The 26,874-nt window shown below is 39.3% G+C and overlaps 1 protein-coding gene across 2 annotated transcripts in view; it reads right to left on the minus strand.

Annotated features, from left to right (window-relative positions):
- Nucleotides 1–1,615: 1,615 nt before the first annotated feature.
- The window catches only part of ADCY1 (adenylate cyclase 1), a 757,558-nt gene continuing 732,299 nt past the window's right edge, over nt 1,616–26,874 (minus strand). For both annotated transcript variants that reach the window (XM_075921702.1, XM_075921701.1), the window contains 5 exons: nt 24,924–25,070; nt 24,414–24,512; nt 17,866–17,980; nt 15,546–15,670; nt 1,616–14,776 (listed from right to left, as the gene is read on the minus strand). In XM_075921702.1, the coding sequence (XP_075777817.1) occupies nt 14,438–14,776; nt 15,546–15,670; nt 17,866–17,980; nt 24,414–24,512; nt 24,924–25,070 (825 nt within the window). In that variant the 3' untranslated portion in view covers nt 1,616–14,437. The remainder of the gene's footprint in view (nt 14,777–15,545; nt 15,671–17,865; nt 17,981–24,413; nt 24,513–24,923; nt 25,071–26,874) is intronic.

Consider the following 26,874-nt stretch of genomic DNA (forward strand, 5'->3'; position numbering starts at 1 on the left):
ACAATGCTGAAAAAGAGTAGAAGATACCCTACAGTATTCTATTTACATAAAAATAGACCCGTATTTATGCAAATCTAACATTAGATGTTACCCAGTGTTGTTGTTGTATGTTATATATATGTGTGTGTGTGTGTGTATTTCTTTGAAGCATCAGTGGGCTACAGTAATTGGAAAACAATGACATCTTGGCCCATTAGTCCATTCCTCAAAGCTATGAATATCCATGTTGTTTTACCTATAAAAAGATACTCTATTATAACAAGATACCTTCTACAATACAATGAGTATTGAAGTCAATGGCAAACCCTCTTTTGGGAATCTGACCTTTACTATAAAACCTGATACAAATCCCATTGAAGTTGATGTTTCCATTGGTTGTATCAGTCTGATAGGATCTTTTGTTGGCTCTTATAACCAATGCAACCAACGAAAATGGCTTCCCATAACTAAAGATGGTGATAAATTATATGCAGTGATCATGAGCCCAAATGTTTTCATTAAAATATGCATGTTAGTTTGGAAGCCACAGAATTTACTGCAATCATCTGTGGTACAAGTAACATAGAAGGTAAGCTTACTTCCACATGGTTTTCTTGGTCACACTTAGGTTACAATGAAGTATAATAAATGAACTTTTAATTCAAATTTGCACAGTTTCAGAATCAAACTTTCTTTCCTCTGATTTTTGGAGAAAAATACCACTAAAATACTCAGACTCAGTGATCATTTCTGTTACATATTTTTAGCCAAATCAAGTTGCTTACACTATCTAGTTTGGGCCACATTCCCACTTGCTTAGTTGTCTGTAACAATACAGACTGTGTGTAAGCCACATCAAAGCATTTACTATCACATATATCATAATATACAAAAATGTTACCCTCTGAAATGCGTGAGAAAGTACCTGGCTCTTTTTCTTTCTAGTATCGCTCTATGTGTTGATAGGATTTGAAATGTCTTTTGGACACTTTCAAAGATTTAAGGGGTAACAATGTATAGTGTGGCCAGCTGTCATTTAATGACAGACCAGTTCTGATTGTGGAACATTCCATTCCATTTTTGCTATTTACCTGCTTGGTGCTGGACAGTTTCTGGTAGAAAGCAGAAACACAGGAGGCAGAAAGCAGGGATAGGAAACCATATCTATTCTTTCATATCAAAGCACCAGAGAAATCACTTATGATTTGTTTGCTATCTTGTGAGGTGAAGGGGCTAGCACAAAGACTAACCAAAAGTAGGAAAGCTAAGGCATGCTCCAGAACATCAGTGAGCTGTAGCAGTGTCCACACTGGATGTTACATGGCAAGTTGCTGCTCTGGAGATTCACTAACTCACTTTCCATGTAGATATGCCCTTAGTTTCATTTGAGAAACCACTTGGGTGATGGATAGTCCTGGGGTGAAATCGTGGCACCATTGAAATCAATGGGATTGGACTTCCACCTCTTATGTGGGCTCTCTTCACATAGCAAATCTCAGGCTTTGTCTAGACTGCATCCCTCTGTCGACAGAGGGATGCAAATCAAGCACATTGAAATTGCTAATGAAGCAGGGATTTAAATATCCTGTGCCTTATTAGCATAAACATGGCCACCACTTTTTTTGAAACGAAGTTTTTTAAAAAAAACCCGGCAGTCTAGATGTGGATCTGTCAAAAATAAAGCCTTTTTTGACAGATACTGTATTCCACAAAAAATGAGGTTTACAGGATCTGTCGAAAAAGGGTTTATTTTAGACAGATCTGTATCTAGACTGCTGTTTTTTCGAAAAAACTACTTTTCAAAAAAAGCAGTTGCCATGTTTATGCTAATGAGGCACAGGATATTTAAATCCCTGCTTCATTAGCAATTTTGATGTGCCTAGTCTACATCTCTCTGTTGACAGAGAGGTGTAGTTTAGACACACCCCCATTCTTTAAACATACATCTACGATACTTTAAAGGTCACAAGGAATACACCGAGAATTTCTCAGAGGGAACACAAGTTAGAACAAGGCATGTTAAACTTTGTGGGCCAGAATTTGGCTATGTTTTGGGCTAAATACCCAATCTTCCCAACAGCCCAGTTAGTAGGAGATAGAGATAACCATGATGTCAAATTATGTTCAACTCAAATTGCATTTTTGCTTTACAGTTCAAATCAGGGGGTGAAGTTCTGTCTCCGTGGAGGCCAATACATAGACTTCCACAAAGCCTGGATTTAAGTGATGTTCTTTAATCAAGCCGTTGAAATTAATCAAAAGCAGTACGGAACGGATGCTTTAATGAAAGGATATTTGAAAATTAAAATACATGCAGCCTGCCATGTATTAAAAGTGCTTTCTAATAAGGGAAATGCAGCAAAGCAGCATACTGCTACATATCACCGATGATATCATACCAAAGAGTCAAGCAACTGCTGTGCTTCTGAAAAGGACAATCTTTCTATAAATGACAGCAGACACAGCAGCAGAGCTTCCTCTTGTAAATGGCCTCATTAACTGTAAGGGGGCTATTTGTATGAGTAGAGGGAGCAGAAAGTGACCCATTGTGTCTATGCAATAAGTAAACTTGTTTATAAGTAAGCCAACAATTCTTTCAAGATAATGGAGTGAAAAAGTTATGTACAGCATTGGGATGGGTATGAAGGCGAAGGGAGTGAAGGAGCAGTATTGAGCCAAGAAAGCACTACCACTCAGCAGCTGCAGATCATGCTTTAAGTGGAGGATCTGCTTAAACGGGGACTTTGACAGTCAAACAGCGGGGAGAAGTGAAGGAGAAGCAGACTGTCTGTAGCTTTTGGGACACAGGGATCTGCAGGGGAAGGAACCAGAGCCTGAGTAAGACATGAATGGGAGAAAACAGGGGCCTGACCCCCTACACCTTGACAAGGGAACAATGGGATGACCAAATGAGGTGGGAAGCCCTGGCTGATTATCTGAACCATTGAGACTGTGTGACCAGCCCCTCTGTGAGAGGGAAACAAAGTGCTGGGACTATGCCCCAAACTGAGGAGAGAACAAGGCAGGTACAAAGTGGCCAAGGGGAGGCTGGGCTAGTATATCAGCTAAGATGGGGCTGAGACTCTTCTTCTCCTTTCCCCAGGGTTTTGGCCTAGGAGCTGATGGGCTTGGGTCCCTCTACCCTTCCCTCCTCCTTTTTTTAATTTCAAAACCCCCAAGAGCACCAGGTTGACTATAACATGGCTGCTGAGCCCTCAGCCTGCCTGGTAAAGCCATCCCAAGGCTATGGGAGACTGCAGCGATGCAGCTTGCCTGCTAGGCATGCTGGCCCCTAGGGAAGCCTGGTAAAAGCAATGAAATAAAATCACTTGTAATAGTCAATACATTATACAGACTCAAAATGTTAAGGGCATAGTCACATGAATGTGAAAGCAGGCAAAAGAGCTGTAAATCTGTAGCTTTTAAAAACAAAGTATAGCACCTATACTTTTACTAATGCCCATTAAAAATGCTGGAGCATGGCAAAATAAATCTTATAGCAATGCATGTGTGTGCGTATAATACTAAGGACCAAATTCTGGTAAGAAGCAAAATGATTGCTCCAAATCGATATTGACTGTGAAAGCTGTGTTAATATGCACCTTTGTTTGGGCAGATATCAGCTTCACACCCTGCTTCCAAATGGAGGCATAAATCTGTGCAAATATATGTGCAAAGGACTACTGTTGCATCCAAAGTGTAACTGCATCAACACATGGATCATACTTTCTGACCACACTACATCTTACACCTTGGCAGTTGTCACAAAGACTGTAGACTGTCTCCTTTCAAAGGCCATACAGGGGCAGCATAAGGGTTTTTGCTATGGGCTTTCTAACTTGCTAGGTAAAATGTGTCCCCCAAAAGCTGGAATTTTGAAAGGCATATTTATCTTTTTAAATGTTACAGTGCCTTACTTTCCAAATGCATGCTTAATATGTACGTACAATTACACCAATTCTGAACAAAAATTGGTTATTTATGCATCAATTCATTATGGAAGAAAGGTATAGAACTTAACATAAAATTGTACTTATCTATAGAATTTCTGAACCATCTGTAGAATTTCATAGAGAATAATGTCCATGCCGGTTGCCATGGAATTCTATAAATTGATTTAAAGTTCTGAAGACTGGGTGTCCTCTATTGAATACTGGTTTTGGAGTAGTGTCTAAAGAATTTTATTGGCTCCATCCCTATTAAGTTCCATAGCACTTTCCCATCTAGTTGCCTACTTAGGAATTTAACTACCTGTTTGGATGCATAAAGAAATCACTATTTGCATATGCTGAATCCAAATTTTTAAATGCAAATGTTATAAATTTGCAGTGTGTATACAAATGTCAGGCAGCCAATTTACAGGTACACATTTTTGAGAATCAGGACATCATTTGATATGGTTATGAAAGCAAGAATAACAATGGGAGATTTTTTATTGGGGCTACTTTTCATGTAAAATACACACAGTTAACCTCCCATTAACCTACATTTAGTCAGAAGATGTTGATGTGTCACTTGATTTCCAACTGAAAGGGAAGGAAAAGAATATCTCTCTGTTGTCTAGAGAATAATACAAGTTTTACACTCTCCTGAAATTACTTAAATTTGCTAATTCCAATTTGTCATTGCTGCTCCCAGCATCAATATATTTCCGATAAAAATAATGTGCCAGGCACTTTAGCAGTAAGACACTTTGGCCTACTTTCCAATGAGAATTTTTAGCAGTTCTAGCACCATAGGTCTAGCACAGATAGTTATGCTGGTGCTAATAAATCTGAGTGTTGCTGCAGATTGGTGTTTTATCAAGCTGTCTGTTTTTTACGATATAGGACGAAATTTTCAAAAAAAGCTCAGTTCCCCCATTTAGGTGCCAACATAACCAGCCAGATTCTCAGAAGAGCTTTGCATGTTGGATGCTGAGGAGGATTTAGGAGAATGCCTTATTTAGCTTTCTAAATGGGGGCTGAACACTTTTTAAAAGCAGGCCGATAAATGATAACAATAATGATGGCAGTAAATGTTCCTGTGGGTGTCCTATGCAAATACTTCCATCACTAATGGCACTGATGCAGCTGTGTTTGTACTACATCAAATTGGGGAGGAAGTGGTAAAAATGCTTTGTACAGATATACATCTCTAGGGACTGACTCTTCATGCTGTTTCCACTCGTTTTAAGCTGGTGTGAATTTTTATTTCAATGGAAGCCCAGGGATAAAACTGGAACATAGGAATAGAGAACTAGTGTCTCCTTAACCGTACAATAAGGCACAAGCAAAGCCAAGTGTTGCCACACATTGGCCATGTACATTAATCCACAATCTGAAATAATGTGATTATAAAAACAGACATTACAAAAATAACATTTCAAATTAGTTTAAGATTCCAACCACAGGTGAAAACACAGCCTGTTGAGAGATCTTACACTTTATTGTGAAAATGTAAACAAACAATACAAATTTGGACCTGATTCAGATAAGCACTTAAGCAGTTGCTTAACTTTATGTACATGCCTAAGTCCAATTGAAGCTGGACACATGACTTGCTGAATTGGGCTCTTAGCACTGAATTTTGCTCCACTAAAGTCAATTGGGAATTTTGCTACTAACTTCAAAGGCTACAGGATGAGACTAGTACTATTCCTTTTCCTCACTGTAGATTTTTTAGCCCCTTCAGTATTTTGGACCTCCTTCCTGAGTTGCTCTTTTTCATTGTCCTCCCAGTCTTTGCTCTTGCTGAAGTCTGGCCCATCCTAGCCTTGTACTTCGCTAAGTGCTGGTATGGCAGTTTAAAAAGGGAAATAAGTTAACTAACTACCAACAGGTAACTAACTACCAATTAAAATGACACCACCAGCAACATAAGCTGTCTTTGGGCAGGTTGTATGGCTGTGATGGGAGAACATGTAGTACAGACATTGGATAAGGAAAGTGACATAGTTGAGAGAGAGAGAAAACCAGGTGAAAAAGGGAAGAAAATAATATATAAAAAGGAAGAAGAGGGTTAGGATGGTGACGGGAGTAGGGAAAGAGGCATAAGTAGTCCAGGTTGCCATTACTCATAACAAATATATCATATTTACAAAATAAAAGTACTGCATTTGAGATGGAATTAATCTATAGATACTATTAAATGGATTTAGAAAATCCTAAATTGTCATTCAAAGCCAGTCATTCAATAGAATATGATGACTCATGTATGAAACCAATTTAGATATATTGATCTGTGTCTGCATTTATGATAAGGTTACTTACAGAAACAGTAGTGTTAATTAACCATGCAGTCAAGTGAAAGGATTTCAAGTCCTTTATAACACTAGATAAAAATCTGCAAAACATAACAAGTCTATGTTAAACAACAGCATAACTAAGATATACTATCCATCGTGTGGACACTTTTTTCCCACTTCCATCAGCCTCTGTACTGTTCTGTGATTATATTATTGAATTGTTATAGAGCAAAATTACAGCTATGTAAATAGTTTATCAAAAACTATCATTAGCTATAGTAACAAATATTACAGCACAATACTTTATGGATTTTAAGTTTTCATGAGAGATTAAATAGGAGATTGGTTTTCGAATAATTCTGCCATCTTCTCTGAAACAAATGGGATTAATTATTCTGAAGCATGAACTAGAATCAGTTAAGGGAACAGATTCTGATCTGTTATACAAGAGCCAAATCGACTCTCGGGCCGGTACTGTGGACTGTCCTGTGTGGACAGTGCAGAAACTCAATTTAAGATACGTCGACTCCAGCTACCTAATTAATGTAGCTGGAGTTGGATATCTTTATTTGACCTTCTGCTGTAGTGTAGACTGTGCCTGAAAGATTTGCCACTGACTTCAGTGGAAGATTGATTGGGACCTTATACATGACGCCCCAGAACAACCAAATGCAAAAAATCAAAATTTTCCTATTTTTGTCACAGTTACGTGTAGCTCTCTTATATTTTGAACTATGATTCATTTTGCAACAACACGAGTCAAAAAATAAGGCCATAGAATGAAATGTTTATTATATACACACATATATATTTATATGAAAATGTATTTGTATAGTGTAGTTCTCAGATACAATAACTGTAGTATTTATTACTACATAAAAACAATCTGGGTAACACCAATGGGCCAAATTTATTTTCTTTTTCTTCAAATGAATTGTGCCTGCTTACCGCACTTAAATTTGACAACTGCTCATTCTTCCTTAATGCCTGTCCTAAATCAAACAGTACCTGTTGAATGCCAGACTTGTTACACTGTTAGAAACTAATATTTCATTTGTTTTTATTTTACAGTAAATGGTGTTTAATTTATTGCTTCTAATGACCAAAAGGTACTTTTTAAAAGATAGCATAGATGTTCATAGCACATTTCATATACCATAACATGGATTTAGCAACACTGAGGTTGGTGTGATTATTAGGTTACAGTTTTTCTTTGTTTTGCTGTTTTTATTTTGCTTTTGTTTTGCAGAATGCACATGCAACTAGTGGATTAAACTCTGTCAAAAGTGATATGTCAAAAATATTTAGGAAAAACTTAACTGTTTTTTTTTACTGAAGTCAGGCATGTGTGGCATGCAGTAGATTGCAAGGAAAAACAAATGGATGTTCATTTCCAAAGGATTTATAATCTTCATGCGCATGTAAAACCTCTGTTACAAAAATCATTAACATTTGTTAAAAGTGTGCCTTTTTGTTTTTTTATACAAGTGTACATGCAATAACCTGTCATAGCTAAAACTATTTACAAAATTTCATACAATACCTCTTAAGTGAATAATACATGAAAGGCCAATGTTTAACACTGTACAAGATTAAAAATAAATAAGGCATTATAATACAGTTTTATCACAAATTAAAAAATGTTGGTTGTCACTGCAATACAAAACTGTAACTTGAAAGAACATTATGGCTAAATAGTCATCCTGACTGGAGAGAACATGTACAGATTTTGGACTTGCTGATGGTAAATGCTTAACTTGTGCTACAAGCAGAGAATCAAATGAATTAAAATTATTCACGTTGACCATTAATATATTCAATTTCTCAGTTTTGAAATGGCACAGGACAAACAAACACAGATGTTTCCCAAGTGCTTTCTTTGCCTTATAGTTATAATATAGGCAAAGATAGGAAAGACATTTCTGTCTGTGATCTAGTCTTTTGCACTGTTGTAAATAGTGAGTTACTAGAGATTTACACCAGTGTAAACAAAAGCAGAATCTGGCACGCACCGGGCCCAAGTACTAAATTCCTTATCAAACCCTCCCCCATCCCAATTTCACTGATTTCCATAATACTTTTGCGTGCATAAGGAATGCAGATTCAGGCCTGATGAGCTGAAAGTTCAGGATCTCCCCAAATCTCCAGTAAAAGAAGCAGAGCTAAGGATTACAAGAGTGTGCTTATGTTTCATGTGATAGAAATGAATTGTCAGTACATGCAGGTGGGAACATCTATAGAGAAGCAATGGACTTTACCTGTTGGGTAAAACTGCTTTCTAATCGATGCATGTGTAACATTTTTGGAAATGTCTAGACAGTCATTCAGCTGAATGCTAGTTTGTAATCACGTTAAAAAAAAAATTTAAACATATGGGTAACATAGGAACATTTTGAAATTAGTTCCCAAGACAGAAGGAAGTTTGAAGACCTCTGATGTTCATCTGCTTATATCAAGAATGAAAGACTTTAATTATTACTATTATCTTAAGAGAAAACGTGCAAACTGATGTGAAATATTGTGCTTGCAATTGACAGACATTAATGACATCTTGCCAAAACTGGAACCAGTTTATTGTAGGGCTCCTCCCACTTAAGTGTTCAAGCTGACAACTACACAAGAATAAATGTAAACTTAGGACCGTATTCTGCCCAGGATGTGTCCATGTAACTTCTCTTCATCAAAATGAGAAGTATGTATGTGAATCAAAGGGCAGCACTGACCCCTTAGTGGGGCTACAGGAAGATCACCCAGATCAAAACCTCATCATGTGAATTGAAAAATAATAAATCTAATATAGGTGAAATGCATATCTCTGCATGAGTAACGCCACCTTAATCCAAGGCCCACTGAAATCAATAGGAAACTTTCCATTGATCTTCATGGCCTTTGGATCAGGCCAAATATTATCTGAAGATGGTTGCCACAAATAAATGTAAGGGAATGTCTTAAATTTATCAAGAACCACAAGATTTTGTGGGCAGAGCACAATTATTACTGCTTATTATCTCTCTTGCATGAAGTCTGCTAAAAGCATACACCAGAATGTATAAGGGCACAGAGACTACAGAAATATGCAATTAAAAAAAGGATGCAAAAATGTACATAGAAAAATGAAACTGGGAAAGTCAGAAAAATAGGAAATGAAAGCAGACAGGCAAAAATACATTTTTAATATTACATTATTAGAGAGGATACCTAGTAGTGCCTGCTGTAATGGCTGCAAAACAATTTCTATCATAACCTTGTTTTAATTTTTAAACAATCTTTTTTTCCATTGGAAAGATGCAGCCATTACAATGTAATTCTGCTGCCCTGTTAAACCAGCTCTGCAGAATTGTCTCCAACAATAACAGCAAAGCAAAGGGAGGAATTCACTCCTCCACACTCTATCACCTCAGTGATATTAGAGGCAAGATGATTTCCCCTTCATTTTTCCTATTTTTAAAATCCTAGACAATTATTTAGCTCTGGCTTATTGTTCTGTGTGTTTGTACCGCACTGAGTGCAATGGGGTTCTGGTCCATGACTGGGGATCCAGGTGCTACAATAATTTTACTACTAATAGTCATTATAAAGGCAAAAGCATTGTGTTAATTTGACATTATTGGAATTGCACTAGGAATTAATGACCCTAAACTCAAAGTCAGTAAGTGCATAAGTTAACTGATGGTATTTTGCCTATCTACAGTTTTTCATTGTGGTTAAATGTCTAGGTTAACATAGGTTGGTTTAATTCATAAAATGCATATTATAAAACATACAGGATATGCAATGTGACCAGATTCCCATAGCTCTCAAAACCTTATCTTTGGCATTTCCAGACAACTTTTTATTTCAAAAATACAATCTCAGTACTGCATTAATACAGTTTGCTTCCATTTAAGTTATGCTATTTTTTGTTCTTGGTAATGTGTGTGATCTATTTACTTAACAGGTTTTCATCACCATAGTATCTGAGTGCCTCAAACAGTAAATTTACTCCCAGCAACCCCCTTGTGAGGCAGGGAACTATTATTACTCCCAATTTGAAGATGGAAATACACAGAGATTAAGTGACTAGCCCAAGGTCCCTCAGAAAGCCTCTTGCAAAGTCCAAAATTGAGTACGATCAATCTAGTTCAGTGCTTTAACTGCAAGTCTAGCCTGTCAATCTCTGTTCTGAAAATGGCTCCGGAAATGAATAAATATCTTCCATAAATCCACAATATATCATTGTTTTGGCTATAGGGAGACCTGAAAACAAACTTCATTATGTTTAATCTCACCCTCTACAACTCTTGGGACCAAATTTGTTCATAAACAGATCTTATTACAAATCTTTTAAAAACATATGAATTCTCACAGTGAGCAGAACGTGATCTATCTCGCCCAGTGTCCAGCCTCCAAGAGCAGAGCCAAGACCGAAGTTCCAGGGATGTGTACAGAAAGGGAAATTATGGAGTGAGTGATCCAACCATCGTCCACTGCCATCCCCTGGCAATCTGAGGTTTAGGGTTGCCCAAAGCACGGGGCTGCATACCTGACCATTCCAGCTAATAGCCATTAATAGATGTATCCTCCCTGAACTTACTTATTTTTTTAACCCAGTTATACTTTTGGACCTGACAATATCCCATAGGAATGAGTTCCACAAGGTAGTTGTGCAATGTATGAAAAAAATAAAAAACTTTCTTCCCTTTGGATTAAATCTGCTGCCTACTAATTTTATCAGGCAACTCCTGGTTTGGGGGTAAATAACACCTTTTTTTCTACACCATTCATAATCTTATAGATTTCTGTTATCACATCCCCACTTAGCTGTCTATTTTTCTTCTAAAATGAGCAGCCCCAATCTTCTTCCCCTGGCTTGTACAGAAGTGAGGATGTCTTTGTTGCCTTTCTCTGAAACCTTTTCCAGTTCCACTATATCCTTTATGAGATGGGGTGACCTGAACTAGACACTGTATTGAAGATGCGTGTATACTAAGTTTTTATATAGTGGCATTTTCATATTTTCTGTCTTACTTTTCATAGCCTTCTGAATAGTGTAGGATGTAGTTAGCCTTTTTGACTGCTGCTAGACACTGAGCAAGAGTTTTCAGAGAACTAGCCATAATGATGCCAAGATCTTTCTTGGGTGATTATAGCTAAGTTAGAACCCTTCATTGTATATTTATAGCTAGGATCAGGCCTACAATATGGGGGCAAAAGGGCATAGTTGCTCCAGGCGGCAGCACTGAGGGCTGGCGGGGGCAGGGCTGGCCTTACCATAAGACGAACTGAGACAGCCACCTCAGGTGCCAGACTGTGTGTGTATGGGGAGGGGGTGCCACTGGGACCCAGAGTGTAGAAAATTGTATCTGCTGCTGGTGCAGTGACGGGGAATGGGGGTGTCATTTGAGCTCCCTGCCTCAGGTGCCAAAATGTTGTGGGCCGGCCCTGGGCGGGGGGCAGTGCTGAGGTCTGGCTGCACTGACCTGGCCCCTTCCACCCAAAGCCCGTTCCCTTTTGGAGGTACAGACACTGCCCCTTCTGCCTCCCTCCCCCAGCTTGCCCGAGGGGCCTGTGGAAGCTGTTAGCTCTCCTGGATAGGATTTTTTCCCCCAGGTGCTTGCACTTATTAACATTAAATTTAATCCGCCATTTTGCTGCCCAGTCATCCAGGTTTTATGAGACTGTGACACTTCAACCATTAACCTCCTTTCCAGATCATTACTGAATATGTTGAACAGCATAGGTTCCAGTAGAGATATTTGGGGGACCCTGTTCTGCTGATTACCTAGCTCCATTGTTAAAACTCACCATTTATTCCTAGCTTTTGTTTCCTATCTTGGGATCTGTTATAGATCCATAAGAGGATCTTCCTTCTTATCCCACGATTACTTAGTTTCCTTAAGAGCCTGTGATGAGGGCTCTTGTCCAAAGCTTTCAGAAAATCCAAGAACGCTATACTGATTGGATCACTCTTATCCATAAGCTTGTTGACTCTCTCAATAAATTCTAATAGATTGGTGAGGCATGATTTCCCTTTACAAAAGCCACATTGACTCTTCCCCAACAAATCTTGTTTTTCTAGGTGTCTGATAATTTTGTTCTTTACTATTGTTTCTATCAATTTGCCTGGTACTCGAGCTAGGCTCACTAACCTGCAATTGCCAGAATATCCTCTGAAGTTCTTTTTAAAGAAACGGCAATACATTAGCTGTCTTCCAATCATCTGGTACAGAGTGATTTCAGTGACAAGTTATATTCAATAGTTAGTAGCTCTGCTATTTTAAATTTGAGTCCCTTCTGAACTCTTGGGTGAATGTAATGATGATTTAAGAACATTGACATATGGATGGCCAGCTTACAAAAGAAGTGGCATGTAAAAACTGACTGGGCTGTATACTCTACAGCTTAATACAGGTTTCCACATGCCACAGTAGTTTGAGTGTGGTATAAGATGATAGACTTATCCATGACAAAAGCCTACTCCAAATAAAAGCCTCTAGTATTAAAATCACAAACCCAAAATCACAAACAAAATGTAAAACCCAAACCTGGTCCCACTGAAACCAATACCAAAATTCTAGTGGCACCTGCCCAGAGATGAGAATTTTGCAAACAGCATGTGCATTAGATAGTAAGAAACTTGTACAGCAAATACAAGTTTTGTTCTATGGTACATTCGGCATATCTGCATTTTAAAAATATTTTTAAACAAAACTAGTTTTTTTGCCTCTCCTAGTGACAATGTGTATGTCACTTGTGTGTGCTGCCAGTACCTGGGGATGTTGTATGGCCGCAAACCATGGACTATCTGTGGCCTAAAACGCTCCGCAATATGACCCACTGTCCTCATCTTTAATACATAAGTGCATGCCACATTATGTTGACTCAATATGAAACACTGCATGCTGAGACAGGTATTCTTTGTGGAATGCATCTATGTATTAGAGAAGAGAGCAGCTGAAGTATGTTCCTTCTATGCATATTAAGAGCAGTTCCTCAAACTCTGGGCAAGTTTACCAGCATGATCTTCATTTGGAGAAAGTCTGGTGTGCTTGCTTTTCAGAATCCTATCTTCCAAAACAGGTATATGCTTTCTCTATTGCAAAACTAAGAAGAACATGCCTGGTGTTGAATCAGGATATATAATAAAACAGTGGCATCACAATTTAAAAATTAGTTGGCAAATGTACAAATATATCAATACTAACAGCACATTTGCAATTGGTACTGGTCAGCCCGTTGAACAATTCAAACAATCCTAAATCCTCACTGAGCTAGAAAATCTGTGCTTTCAGTGAAAATCTACAACTACAAAAAGAGAGCATCCCATTGCTTTCTACTATCAATATCATTGACAATTTGTAGAATATAGCGAAGACTGTTTCTATATTGCATAAGCATATTGCTGTGCTTCCAGGGTGGCATCTCTGTCTCACACAAGGCCAAAATGTCCTACAGACAGAGAGTATTTTAGCAATCTTCTTTGTCAATGCAATAAAATATTTAATAGTATCTGGTCAAATTCCTAGGTCCTGCTTTTTGTCTAACTCATAGGCTTATGTTGTAATTGTAACTGGAAAGTTTTGAAAGGTACTGAACATGCAAATAAAACTTTAAAAGATACCTCAATTTAGCAGTTGGCTTTAATTCAGCCTTCATTGACCAATTGCTGGCAAGTTCTCATTTACTTATTTCAAGCAGTGGGCAAGCTTTCTATAATTCTTACTACAGCCTCAGATAATTTTTGGTCATCTCACCCTCCTTTCCTAATAGCAGCTTTACTAACCTCAGACCCAACAATACTGGATATAGTGGTAAAGAGAAACCTCTCCCTTTTGCTATTGCAGGTGGATGTGTAAATAAATACATATTTTTATATATATAAATTTCTATTATTTATCTCTATATATGAGTGTTTGTATATGTGCATATATAGCTTATATATACATACACATACACACACAAATACAGTGTCACTTGTACACTTTTTTCAGTTATAGCATTTATCCTTTAAAAATGCCAAGAAAATATTCCCTATTCCCAAAAAATCAGTTTTAGACTTTTCCTAACTGAATTGCTAGCCCTTATTTGTTCCATTCCAAGAGTTCATTTATGCAGGTCCCAAGTTCTCTTTGGTTGGGTTGTAGTGATCCTTGGTTGATGCCATGGCCTATGATCCTTGATCTCCTGGTGAAAATTCAGGCAACTTCTGCTCTCTAAGATCACTGCGAATGGCGTAACCAATTTTTCTCTGCTCTATGCTTCTTTGATAGCTGGCACAGATGGAAGGTAATGCAATGTTTGATTTGTGTGGGTTGTTGGAGCTTGAAGTGCTCCAAGCCCAGCTTTTACAGTAAAGCTGGCGACTGAGGACACTGATGGACAACTGGTCCCCAGTTTGGTTTGAATGTTTGTTCTCCCATAGGAATACATTTTCCGCTCTAAGTTTAAAGACCGTGTTTGTGTATTATTTCCATTGGACTTGCCTTCGAGAAAATAGGTCAACATTTCGCCTTTTCCCTTTACACTGACTTTACCTCGGCATACAAACTCGTAACTGCACCTCTTTAATATCCGCTGAACTTCTTCTGTCACCTGCGGGTAAGGAGAGTCAGTATTACATTTTACTATTCCTATCACCTAGAGTAAGGAAACAGAATTCTACTTCTCTGTGGCAATTTCTTCAACTATGATGAAAGATGATCCATGGAATGAATAAGTAACTACTGGTTTGGGTTTCCCCTGTTTTCACATACTTTGATGGTACTACTAATAATAAGAGTTAATAATGAGATGTGCCCTAAGGAGAAAGTTTCATATCTAGCTCTGAAGGACTCCAAAGTTCTGAGGTTTTGGTTCTGATCATTAGAAACATAACAACATAAGAAATGCCCACATATGCCCAAATACATCAGTTAGCCTTTAAAGTGCCATAGGACTCCTAGCTGTTTTAATCCAGAGACATTCCAAAGGCTATATAAGATATGACCGACTTCAATATAGGTCCTTATCCTATGGTCCTTACTCAGTCCAAATTCCCATAGTGAAGTGGAAGTTTGGGTGATTGGCTGGTGTAAATATCACAGATTCAGGCCTATACTCCAACTGCATGCAGTACAGCAGGAATCTGAAGGGGAACCCTCTCCTTGTGGCATGGTGATCCTTTGATTTCACCACTTCAAAGCAGTGGAGCAAATAACAGAAGAATAACTACACAGCAGGCACCTGAATCATTTTGGGGATGTTGCCATCTTCCTAAGAAACACGAAGGCCATGAGGCTGAAAGCAGCTTTGAAAATATAACAATAGAATTGTTACTAAAGAGGAACTTCAAACTTATAAAAAGTGATTGTAATGTACTCACCTGAATTTTACCCTGCACTCCAGTACTATCCATTCTGCTAGCCACATTTACAGTGTTGCCCCAGATATCGTATTGTGGTCTTCTCGCCCCAATAACTCCTGCCACTACAGGCCCAACATTAATACCTAAAATCAGAACAGTGGATTTTATTTTGTTGTTGATGCTTGTAGATCTAAGAGAAACATGGCTCTTTTAAACTATTTCATCATAAATGACTTCAGTGTTTTCACCATAGTAAATAGTAGCATCATCTTAAATTAGATCTTTTCAACACCCAGTATTCCAAAGAGTATTAGAAATAGAACTCTACCAGCACACAAAGCACACCTGAAATATAACATTATTTTAACTCAAATTACAAAAAAAAAACCAAACCCCAAAACAAACAAACAAAACAACAGCCACCCCACAACCACTTCTAATCTCATGGGGGAAATAATCAATTTCCATTTTTATGAGGACTGGGGCAAAGGTGGAAGGAAGAATCATCTCTGGCATACAATGTATCAGCTTTTTAGTCACACAGAGTAAGGCCCTTTAGCTCATGGCAAGAGCTTATTGATCCTTGATTCCTTCTTATGGGCTCTATTGTGCTTTTTAACAAACAGCCTCCTACGGGCTGGGAAACACCAGCGGTTGGGGCAAGAGAAAGCAGATCAAGTGAGAAACTCTGATAGTAGCATCAGACTAGTGCTACATTTTGCATCCAGAGGAAGGCATTGTAGCAATGATGGAGGAAAGCTTCCAGCTGTTGGGCAGTGGGGGAATCCTCCATAGTTGTATGACTTGCTTCTCATTACTATTACTGCCATGGCTTATGACCATTTGCACCACTTGGCTGCTAGAATCCTCATTTATCTGCTCCAGTTTGCATGCACAACCCAGTCAAAGGTGAGGAAACAAAAGGGGTGAGAGTGGGGGAAATCGTGCTGGCAAATTTCACTGACAGGAGAAGAACCATGGAGTTCCCATTGGGGAAGGGCTGGAGAGAGGGATGGTATTGAACCAAAGAAGGTTGCAGAAGGAAATTGGCTTTCATGGAAGAAGATCACAGTACTGTACTTCATGTGGAAGACAGAATGGGTTTGTCTCCACTATGCAGTGGATCAACGCTGCAGTGATTGAAGAAAAGGCTGAAGGAGGGAGCAGGGGGGTTGACTTGCTGGAGGGAAGCAGAAGCTGCAGCAAGTAGGAGAGAAAATGAGCTAAAAACAAAAAACCTTATGATAGGCTATGTCTACACAGCATTTTTTTTCTGGCAGAAAATATGCAAATGAAGTGCTCATTAGCATCTTTCACTCATTTGCATATCTTCTTCTGATCTTTTTAGCAGAAAAGGTTTTGCTGTTAAAAGGACCCATGTAGACAGGGCCATTTGTTGGGGAAAAAAAACCCCTTTTGCTCAAGATCCTGTAAACCTCATTTTTTGAGGAATAAGGGATCTTGCGCAAAAGGGTTTTTTTTTCCAACAAATGGACCTGTCTACACAGGGCTTTTTAATGGCAAAAACCTATTCCGCAAAAAGGATCGGAAGAGGATATGCAAATGAGTGTGTGAGGTATGCTAATACGTGTTTCATTTGCATATCTACTGCCAGAAAAAAAATGCAGCATAGACATAGCCATAACGTAACACTAACAAGTGGAACCAAACCTGGGTCCTCTGGAGCTTCATGCATGAGCCTCTACAGTTTGAGTTGAAAGGAAGCTCTTTCTCACCTAAGGCTGTAGAGCACACATTTTCTCTGTCTGTAAGTGGTCTAAGTACCACTACATGGGACAGTAAACTATACCCAGTAAGTGTGTGGGTTATAATAATGTAAGAAAGATCTCAAAGATTCCAAAGCATTTTGCAAACTATAAGTATAAACACCCATGCTGTACAGCCAGCTCTGGAGTGGAATTTTGCAGCAGTTTAACAATACACAGTAATAGTAGAGAACAGATCATGACAGGGAATGAAAGCTAACTGTATGCAACAGAAACTGTAAAGGAATTTTAGCTAAGCATCACATAACTAACAAGATTGGAATTAGTCCTGAACATAAGGATTAACACCCTTAATATTCATGCCTTCATTCCCATCTTATGCATGTGTAACTCCCATTAAATTTATGGCAGTGGTGCAAACATGTTGATGATAAAATGGGCATCGATCTAGATTCTTCTGGCTCCAAGTTTCACTCTAGAGCACGAATCTGAGCTAATTTCATTCTAAAACATGGGTAATTCTCTACTACTGAATCTGTTCAGATAAAATGGGGGAAGCTAGCCAACAGCAATACTACAGTTTTTAGAGTAACTCTAGAAACATGACTTACCAACTCGGAGGACAAAGTCATTGTAAGACTGATAGTTGATTTCATCAAGGACGTCGAACATCTCTATTGCAAAATCTGCCAGTGTACTCAAGTGGGAATAAATTGATTTTTTAGCCTAGATACAAAATAACATTTTACATTAGATTTACACAGTAGTGAGAGCCAGATAAAACACTGCCATACCTTTCATTCTGAACAGCTTGTGAACTGCATCTAAATTGGTTTGCTAAATGTGAAATGGAACTTTCCATTTGTGCTTTCAATATTTGTGCAATTTTTCTCCAGTGCTGAATTGGTTTCATTTCTCTTTTTGAATTCCAGGGTTATAGGTACTAATCAGGAGATTCAGAAACAGACATTCAATGGAAAAAAGGGATCACAACAACACATCAGTTGTGGCCAAAGCCTAAGGTTAGATGAAATCAATTGAAATTCTTTGTCTATTTATTATTGATTAGCACTGCAGGTCTGACACATGACCAACTAAGGATTTACTAACAGCTTAAACTTGAAGACAGAGCTGTCCTTAGTTTTGAAAATCCATGTTTTCTGCTTTAAACTCAAATGCTCTGGATTCCTGCCTTTCCCAGGTGTTTTTGAGAGAAGAAACAGATGGGTATACTCCAGGACAGCAACATTCCTATTGTAAAAAATGTTTCTGCCATTAGAGGGCAACAGCTATTTGCTCAGAGCTATAAGCATTGCTTCCTGTGGTAACCGGTAACTGGGATTTTTGCTAGCTATGTGGGTATTGGGGCTTCATGTTGATCCTGTTGATAACATTCCTGTTTACCTGAAAGGTGCGAGATTGACTTCAATCCTGTGAGGAATGTTGAAGTCTTACCTCATTTGCTTTCAGTGGGAGTTAGAGGGTGGTTGCATCCTTCAAAGTCTCGGGTTAGTCTGAATTAGGTCAAGATTAAATATGAATAGGTAGATCAGTTTTGCAATGTGAAAAACTTGGAACAACTGTAGAGGTTGGAAGAAGGCTAGATAGGGCCAGTGCAGGGGATGGTTTTGGTGGAATGGCAGGAAGGTTTGCACAGGAAGGCTTTGGTGGCTGGAAAGGATGAATCAACGTAGGTGAACAGACAACTCACTGGATGGGCTCATGGTGGTGAGGATGCTACGTATCTACCTGGGGGCAGTTCAGAGTGGTCCCCAGAGATGCTTTATTGCTGCTTTGTTGTCCAGTGTTATTCTGATTCTGTGGCCTTGACGTGTGGTAAGAACCATTGGTGAGTATAATAAACTGTTGTGAGCTTCCAAATCTTGAAATGGAGGCAAATCTCCTGAGACGTCCATTTGCCCTGAGCAGACAGGCTCTGGAAGTATGTGCCCCAACCTATTGGGATAATCCTGGTGGGAGAAAGGTACAGAAAGGGAACTCTCTCTCCCACACAGTTTGTGGGTTCTTCCTCCTAAGTGAGAACGTTCTGAGCAATGAACCCCTTGCGTGGATAGACTGTGGTTGTTGGGGGCATAGATGGTTTTTAACCATGCTTGAAGACACGGAGTTTGAAGTCTTGCTAAAGGAGTCATGAATGAAGAGGCTGCCATAAGGCCCAGAAGTTCTAGGCAAGACTTTGAAGTGGTTTGTGAACATTGTTGAAACAAAATTGAACATTGTGGTGAATCTTTCCTTGGGGGGAAGTACAATGTGGTAGAAAGTGTCCAGTGTAGCCCTGATGAAATCTATACATTGGTTGTTAGTGGAAGCTTTTTGATACTGAAGCAGAGAGTGAAACAGAGAAATGGCCTTGCTGATTGCTGTCTGTGATTCAATAAGTAAATGACCTTTGAGGGGCCAATTGTCCTGTAGAAGAAGATGATTATGCGCAACTGGTGAATACAGGCTGCTGTGGTTGAAAGAACTTTGGCAATAATCCTTTGGGCAATGGAAAGACAATACTGGTAATGATCGCTAAGGGTAAGACACGATACTGGTAATGATCACTAAGGGTAAGGCATAATACTGGTAATGATCGCTGCCTACCACAGAATGCAGGGATTGCTTGAGGGATGAATAACAATGAGAAAATAAGCATTCTGAAAATCAAGAGAACAGACCAATCATCCAAATCTAGAAAGGGAATTATTACTGCCAAGGTTACCATTCTGATCCAATGAGAGTGGGCAAAAGTGTAAAGTCCTCATGTCCAGAATTATTCTACCACATTTTTTGTCTAGATTTATTCTATCCCATTTTGGGGGGAGATGAAGAATGAGGAAGTACTAGGAATAGAACATTTTCCCAACCAATTCTAGTAGTGGAACAGATTCAGTCATCCCAAAACCTAGCAGGGATTATACCTCCTGCCTTAACAGATCTTTGAGAGATGGGTTCCTGAAGTGGGAGGGAAGAAGGAACCATGGGAGGTGGAAGGAAGCTGAACTGGATGAACAAGCCTATAGAAATCACTTGTAGGATCTATTTCTGATGTTGGCTGACCCACTTCCAGCTCAAGCCAAGGTTGCTAGGCCACAGAATATTGACAAATGTATAGCTGGAAACCAATATGGCTCACCTCTGTGTTAGCAGCATTAAAATATGTATTAGAGTTATAAGAATATGGTTAGTGTGGCAAAGTAACATTTAAGTATTTGCTCTTCGACTATAAAAGTAACATTTTAGTATTTGCTCTTCATTTGCTAAGATGGTAAAGCCTACAGTCAGGAAGAAGCATCCCCAAGTTTGAAACACTAGTTTACCACATAAGGTGTCATCTCCTCTCATACAAAAGAAGGCCTATAGACAATAGACAAGCCATTGTGGAAAATCAGTGGACAAAAGACTGTGATGATTGCTGCCCTCATGCCCATGAAGAAGGTATCTGCATAAGCCCACATCCCATCATAGTTTGAACAATGGAGGAAAGGAATAAAAATCCCTGTTAAAGAAAAATTATCATTATGCAGCTTCAGATTTGGAGAGGGCAATATTTCTAGACATTAGCAAGGGATTTTCAAGCTGCTCAGTTTGAGTTAGCTCTAAAACATACGGAGCTTGAATATATAGCAGCTACTAACACCTTTTGATACCTAAGACTAACTCATCGATATGTGTATGTTTACCTGCTTTAACCTTGTAAATAATCTGCATTTCTTTTCTTACGGTATGTCTACACTGCATTCCTCCTTCAAGAGAGGAATGCAAATGCAGCCCAGCAAAATTGCAAATGAAGCAGGGATTTGAATTTGCATAATCGCGGCTGGCCGCTTTTTTGAAGAACCCTATTTCAAGATAAAAAATGCTGTTCAGATGCAGTTATTTTGAGAAAAAACCCTTTTTTCAAAATAACCCTTAAACCTCATTTTATAAGGAGTAAGGGTTATTTCGAAAGAAGGGTTTTTTCTCTAAATAACTGCATCTAAACAGAGTTAATCATCTTGAAATAGTGTATTTTGAAAAAGCGGCCAGCCACGATTATGCAAATGAAGCGCAGGAAATTCAAATCCCCGCTTATTTGCAATTTCGCTCGGCTGCATTTGCATTCCTTTCTTGAAGGAGGAATGCAATGTAGACATACCCCCAGTGAATAACTCCTTAGTTTATTATAGGATTGTCCAATAGGTTTGTCTTTGGTGAGAGATCAGGGGGTGCAATTGACTTGGGGTGAGTGACTGATCCTTTAGCCTGGGAGTAACCTGAAGATTGTTGTGATTTGTGGAGAAAGGGACCATTTATCACAAAGGTAAACTTATCTAGGGGGAAAGCTAGAAGCCCAGAGTGCACAAGGGAACTGTCTGTGACCCGTGGTAACGTTTCTATAGTGATTGTGGAGATTGTACTTGGTTGTTGAAATCTAATTACAGGACATACAAACTATTTGGGGTTTGTGCCCTGCTTCTTGACAGTTTCCCCAGAGGTCGGTACCCTGGTATGTGAGTCTCTGCAGATTGCCTGAAAAGCTAAATAAAGTGAGGTATAAATGAAGTGAGAAAAGCTAAATAAAGCATAGCTAGCCACATGGCTGGCTAATGGATATTTTGATGCTCCCAGGACTGCTGACAGGAGGGAGTGAGGCAAAGGAACAACTGCCCTGGGGCTTGGCAATTAAAATGGGCCAGTGGCAGCAGTCAGAGTTCCAGGCATTTTAAATCACAGCTGGAGCCCTGAACGATGCATTCAGGGCAGTGCTGATGAGCTGAAGGGGAGGCTAACCCCAGCCCCTAGTCCTGCTGCCCCTCTCCATAGCCCAGGGATTCCGGCTAGTCTGTCATCTCCTCCTTCCCCCCACCTTCCTCTCCCCACCCCGTGGATGTGCCATCTCAAACTTTTAGGCACAAACCTGGAAGTGCAAAATTAAAGGCTGGGTGAGATTGTCTGTGTGGCAGTTTTGAGAGTCACTTGGCACAGAGGAGATGCAGAAATGTCAGGGAGCTCGACTCTGTGTTCAGTTCCAACTTTGACTCCATTTAGGTCAGAACTGCCTAGAGCATGGGCTCCCAAACTGGGGGTGTGAAGAAATTCCAGGGCGTGATGCTGAAAAGTTTAGGAACCACTGGGCTAGAGGCTTCTTGGACATACACCAGTTGGCAATGATCCCTGAAGGAACATATGCAAAATTGGGTTTGACAGAGCTCTGGCCATGTTCCTTCCACACCTCTAGTACTGGGTGAAATAAGAGGAACAGGAGGGACGTAAAAGGCTGGCAACACATATGCCAGAAGAGGATTTCTTCATACGTGGAAATCTCCAGAAGGTGAAATACACTTTCTATCACATGAACGACACAAAGGGAGCAGAGCACATTTGAAAATCTATCTCACTGTCTAAAAGTTTGGCCTTTTCAGCATCTGTTTTCATAGCAAAATAATTAGGATATTTTTGTAAGAGAATTATTTCTATATAATTTTAACCAAAACTCTACTATAGGATTTGACTGAATATTTTCAGTACTGAACTATTTCAGATGGCTCCTTTGCTAGCAAATATATAATAGATGAAATCAATGTATTTAGCTTTTGGAATATACACTGCTGAAGTTACCCAGTAACACACTTGTTTTTGGGATTCTAGTTTAAAGAGCATTTATACCAAACATACTCGTATGCCTCTGCTTGTTTGCCTGAGGTCACACTGATACAAAATTCAAGTGATCAGTTTTTGACTACCTCAGGACCTAAATTAGAGTCAACAATTTTACCACACACACGTATTTTAAAAATAGTTTTCTTTGTATTTGGATTTCTCTTCTTTCAACAGTAGCATAGAAATGAAGAGGAATGGCACAAAAACATCAGAGGTATCCAACAATCACAGAATATTCAGTATGTGAGATATAGAATCCAAACTGAACCCCATAACTGTTTCAGATGTAGCCTTGTGTTTTATTTATTTAACAAGGTTAATTGTCTTATTGAAAAGTTCATGGCTTATCCTACCAGTTTTTTCTTTTGTTCGCCAAAGCAGTGTTATTCTGCACTTCTATTTTTATTCTCTCAAGGTGTCTCTGCAGTTCACAGATACGGACATAAGATCAGGCATGGTGTACATGCTAAAATGCATTGACTATGGCCCCAGATATTGAAGTCTAACACCAGACCTGCTTTGATTATTCTCATGTATTACTTTGTTAGGGTGTATCTACACAGCAAAGTTATTTTGGAATAACGACCGTTATTCCGAAATAACTATGTGAGAGTCCACACAGCAAGTATGTTATTTTGAAATAACATGGTGCAATTCCGAAGTATCTCATTAGCATCCCTTTTCCGGAAAGGGATGCCAATGTAGACATAGCCTTGGAGTTGACAAAAGTACAGAGGGTATAAAGCACAACCATTCTGCTCATATAACTTTCACAATTAATTTGCACCACTGAAGATAACTGCACAAGGTGCAAGAGAACACAGAATCAAACCCCAAGTCCTAAGCATTTAGGTAATGCTCAGAACACCATGCTTGCATTATAGTGGCTGCATCAAGACTGGCAAGTTTTTCCGCAAAAGCAGTTGCTTTTGCGGAAAAACTTGCCAGCTGTCTACAATGGCCGCTTGATTTTGCGCAAGAACACTGACGATCTAATGTAAGATTGTCCATGTTCTTGCGCAAATACTATGCTGCTCCCATTCGGGAAAAAGCCCTCTTGTGCAAATGTATTTGCACAGGAGGGCCAGTGTAGACAGCTAAAAACTGTTTTGCGCAAAAAAGCCCCGACGGTAAAAATGGCGATCGGGGCTTTCTTGTGCAGAACCGCGTCTAGATTGGCACAGACGCTTTTCCACAAAAAGTGGTTTTGCGCAAAAGCGTCCATGCCAATCTAGAAGCTCTTTTCCGCAAATGCTTTTAGCGGAAAAACTTTTCCGTTAAAAGCATTTGCAGAAAATCATGCCAGTCTATACGCAGCCCCAGAGTCTTCAGTTATTGTTTGTTTTTCAGATTTAAAAAAAGTTTAAATTGTTGCAAAAAAATCTATTATCAGTTATCATTCCAGACTTAATTTTACAACTGATGGGGCTGCATTTTTCAGTTGGAGACTGACTTAGTAGCATTTGCACATGGAGTACACAGAATCTTTCATTATACTGTGTGGCTAACTCACCTTAGTTCCTGTAGTTGGTACAAGTCCTACAGCTGCCATATATGTACTGCCAATTGTCTTGATCTTTTCTATGTCCTTATAATATTCTTTGTCCATAAGCTTTGTTTAAAACATAAAACTGTTAAACATTACATAATATTTTAGACAACAAACCATAGTTATCAGATAGCATGCGCACAAAAAAGTTGATAAACCACTTCCCACTTTATAGGCCCAGTCTTGCTCCCATTCAAGGCAAGTGGCAATACTCTGAATGACTTCTGTGGAAGCTGTATCAAACAAAGTTTTTAATGGACATAGTGGGCCAGAATTAATAAGATATTTAAGCATGTAACATGGCAGAGAGGTGCTTTTGTAGATCTCATTAAGCGCATAGGCACCTAACTCCCACCTAAATCAGATGTTTACAAAGTGACATTATTAGATAGTTCAAACAAAGAGAAATGTTCCACAAATAATCTTGAATTGACAGGCGTCAGTAAGATCAAATGACAGAGAGTTTAATCTTACCTCATCAAAATCGGCAATAATTTCATTTAAGAGGCGTAAACACTCCACTCCCATGTTATTGCCATCCAGTTCAATGTAGAAATCATTGAAATTTGGGATGGAAGCAAACATCACTCCCACTTGTGAATATGACTGGTAATAAAGGTCCTGCAATTTTTAAATTGTATGGGTTTTTAAAATCAGAGATGGACATAAACAGGCAGTATCATCTTTTTGATTTCTTGAGCTCAGATATACTTTCTTTAAAATGACACATCCCACCTGAGATGCATCACAAGCAATGAAATTTTTCTGTGCAAGGTGGGATAGGACTTAGGGTATGTCTACACTACCCTGCTATTTCGAACTAGCGGGGTAATGTAGGCATACCGCACTTGCAAATGAAGCCCGGGATTTGAATTTCCCGGGCTTCATTTGCATAAGCGGGGCGCCACCATTTTTAAATCCCCGCTTGTTCGAACCCCGTGCCGCGCGACTACTCGCGGCACGAACTAGGTAGTTCGAACTAGGTTTCCTAGTTCGAACTACCATTACTCCTCGTGGAATGAGGAGTAACGTAAGTTCGAACTAGGAAGCCTAGTTCGAACTACCTAGTTCGTGCCGCGTGTAGCCGCGCGGCACGGGGTTCGAACGAGCGGGGATTTAAAAATGGAGGCGCCCCGCTTATGCAAATGAAGCCCGGGAAATTCAAATCCCGGGCTTCATTTGCAATTGCGGTATGCCTACATTACCCCGCTAGTTCGAACTAGCGGGGTAGTGTAGACATACCCTTAGAGAATTCATAGAAGTTGGCATGCTTGAGAGATGGGAGCTTGGAGCCGGATGTGTGATAAAAACAAAGAAAGACTATGCACGTTCACTGGCTATTCTTGCCTGTAATAAGAGGAGCAACTGTGGCTCTATGGGCTATTACAGCACTGAAAAGACTGTAGCCAACACAGAGTGACTTTGCTATCACAGAACAGTCTGAGGGTGGAAGGGACAGCTCCTTCCTGTGACAATCCTATTGACCTTCCTAGCACACAGACTCAATACTCTGTGTGTTAGGTGAAGGACTTGGCCCTATCTGTAATAACTTTTTTGTTTATTTGCTCCACTATCCTCTTACTGTGAACCATAGATAAAAACAGTCCACACATACACTGCATTCATACAACAAATAACTATAAGGACTCAATCATGCATCTTCTGAGGTTGGGCCAGGTGGTGGATAGGAAGCGGTAGTATTCCTGCAGCACTGGTACTGGTGGGAGAGCTCATCCTTTCTTCATTCTGTCTATGCATGCAGTATGAGCCTAGCAGTGCAGCTGTCAGGGATGGGAAAGGACAAGGCCATGCATTTACCCTCACACTGGGTCAGAATTAATTGCCAGAGCTTGAGAACCTTCCTCTGCACCCATATCTCCAATGTACAATGGGATGTGGGGGTGGGTAAGGAGCTCTCTACACAGGTCCCTTCCCTAAGGAGCATCGGGGCAACCATAATGTAGCCCTAAACATTTTGATGAACTTCACATTTACTACTCAGCATAATGAGAAACTGACCTCAGACTGGGCGTTTTACATGCTACTGCAACATTAACGCTACCAATAATAATTCATAGTGTCATTAGTTGGCCAGCTGCTCCATCCTATCCATTACTATAGGATCTAATTACTCCCACATGCTTCCCTTAATAAATATTATCAGTTCTAATCTCAAATATCCCCAATTATAGTGATTCCACAATATCCTGTAGTAGTTTGTTTCATTGCCCTAGCTTTGAGATTAGTTTTCACCAAGGTTACTGTATCCTTCTAGCATATGCAGAATTTCTTATTTTGACATTTACATTTATAGTTTTGTAAATGAGGCACATTTTGAGAACCTGAGAGGCTTAACTGGAACTGCCTGACATCTATATTGTATTCAAAACCAAACAATCTCAGCAGAAGATTGTCACAAATTCTG

The sequence above is a fragment of the Pelodiscus sinensis genome, chromosome 2 (assembly GCF_049634645.1).
Source record: "Pelodiscus sinensis isolate JC-2024 chromosome 2, ASM4963464v1, whole genome shotgun sequence".
Lineage (NCBI taxonomy): Eukaryota > Metazoa > Chordata > Testudines > Trionychidae > Pelodiscus > Pelodiscus sinensis.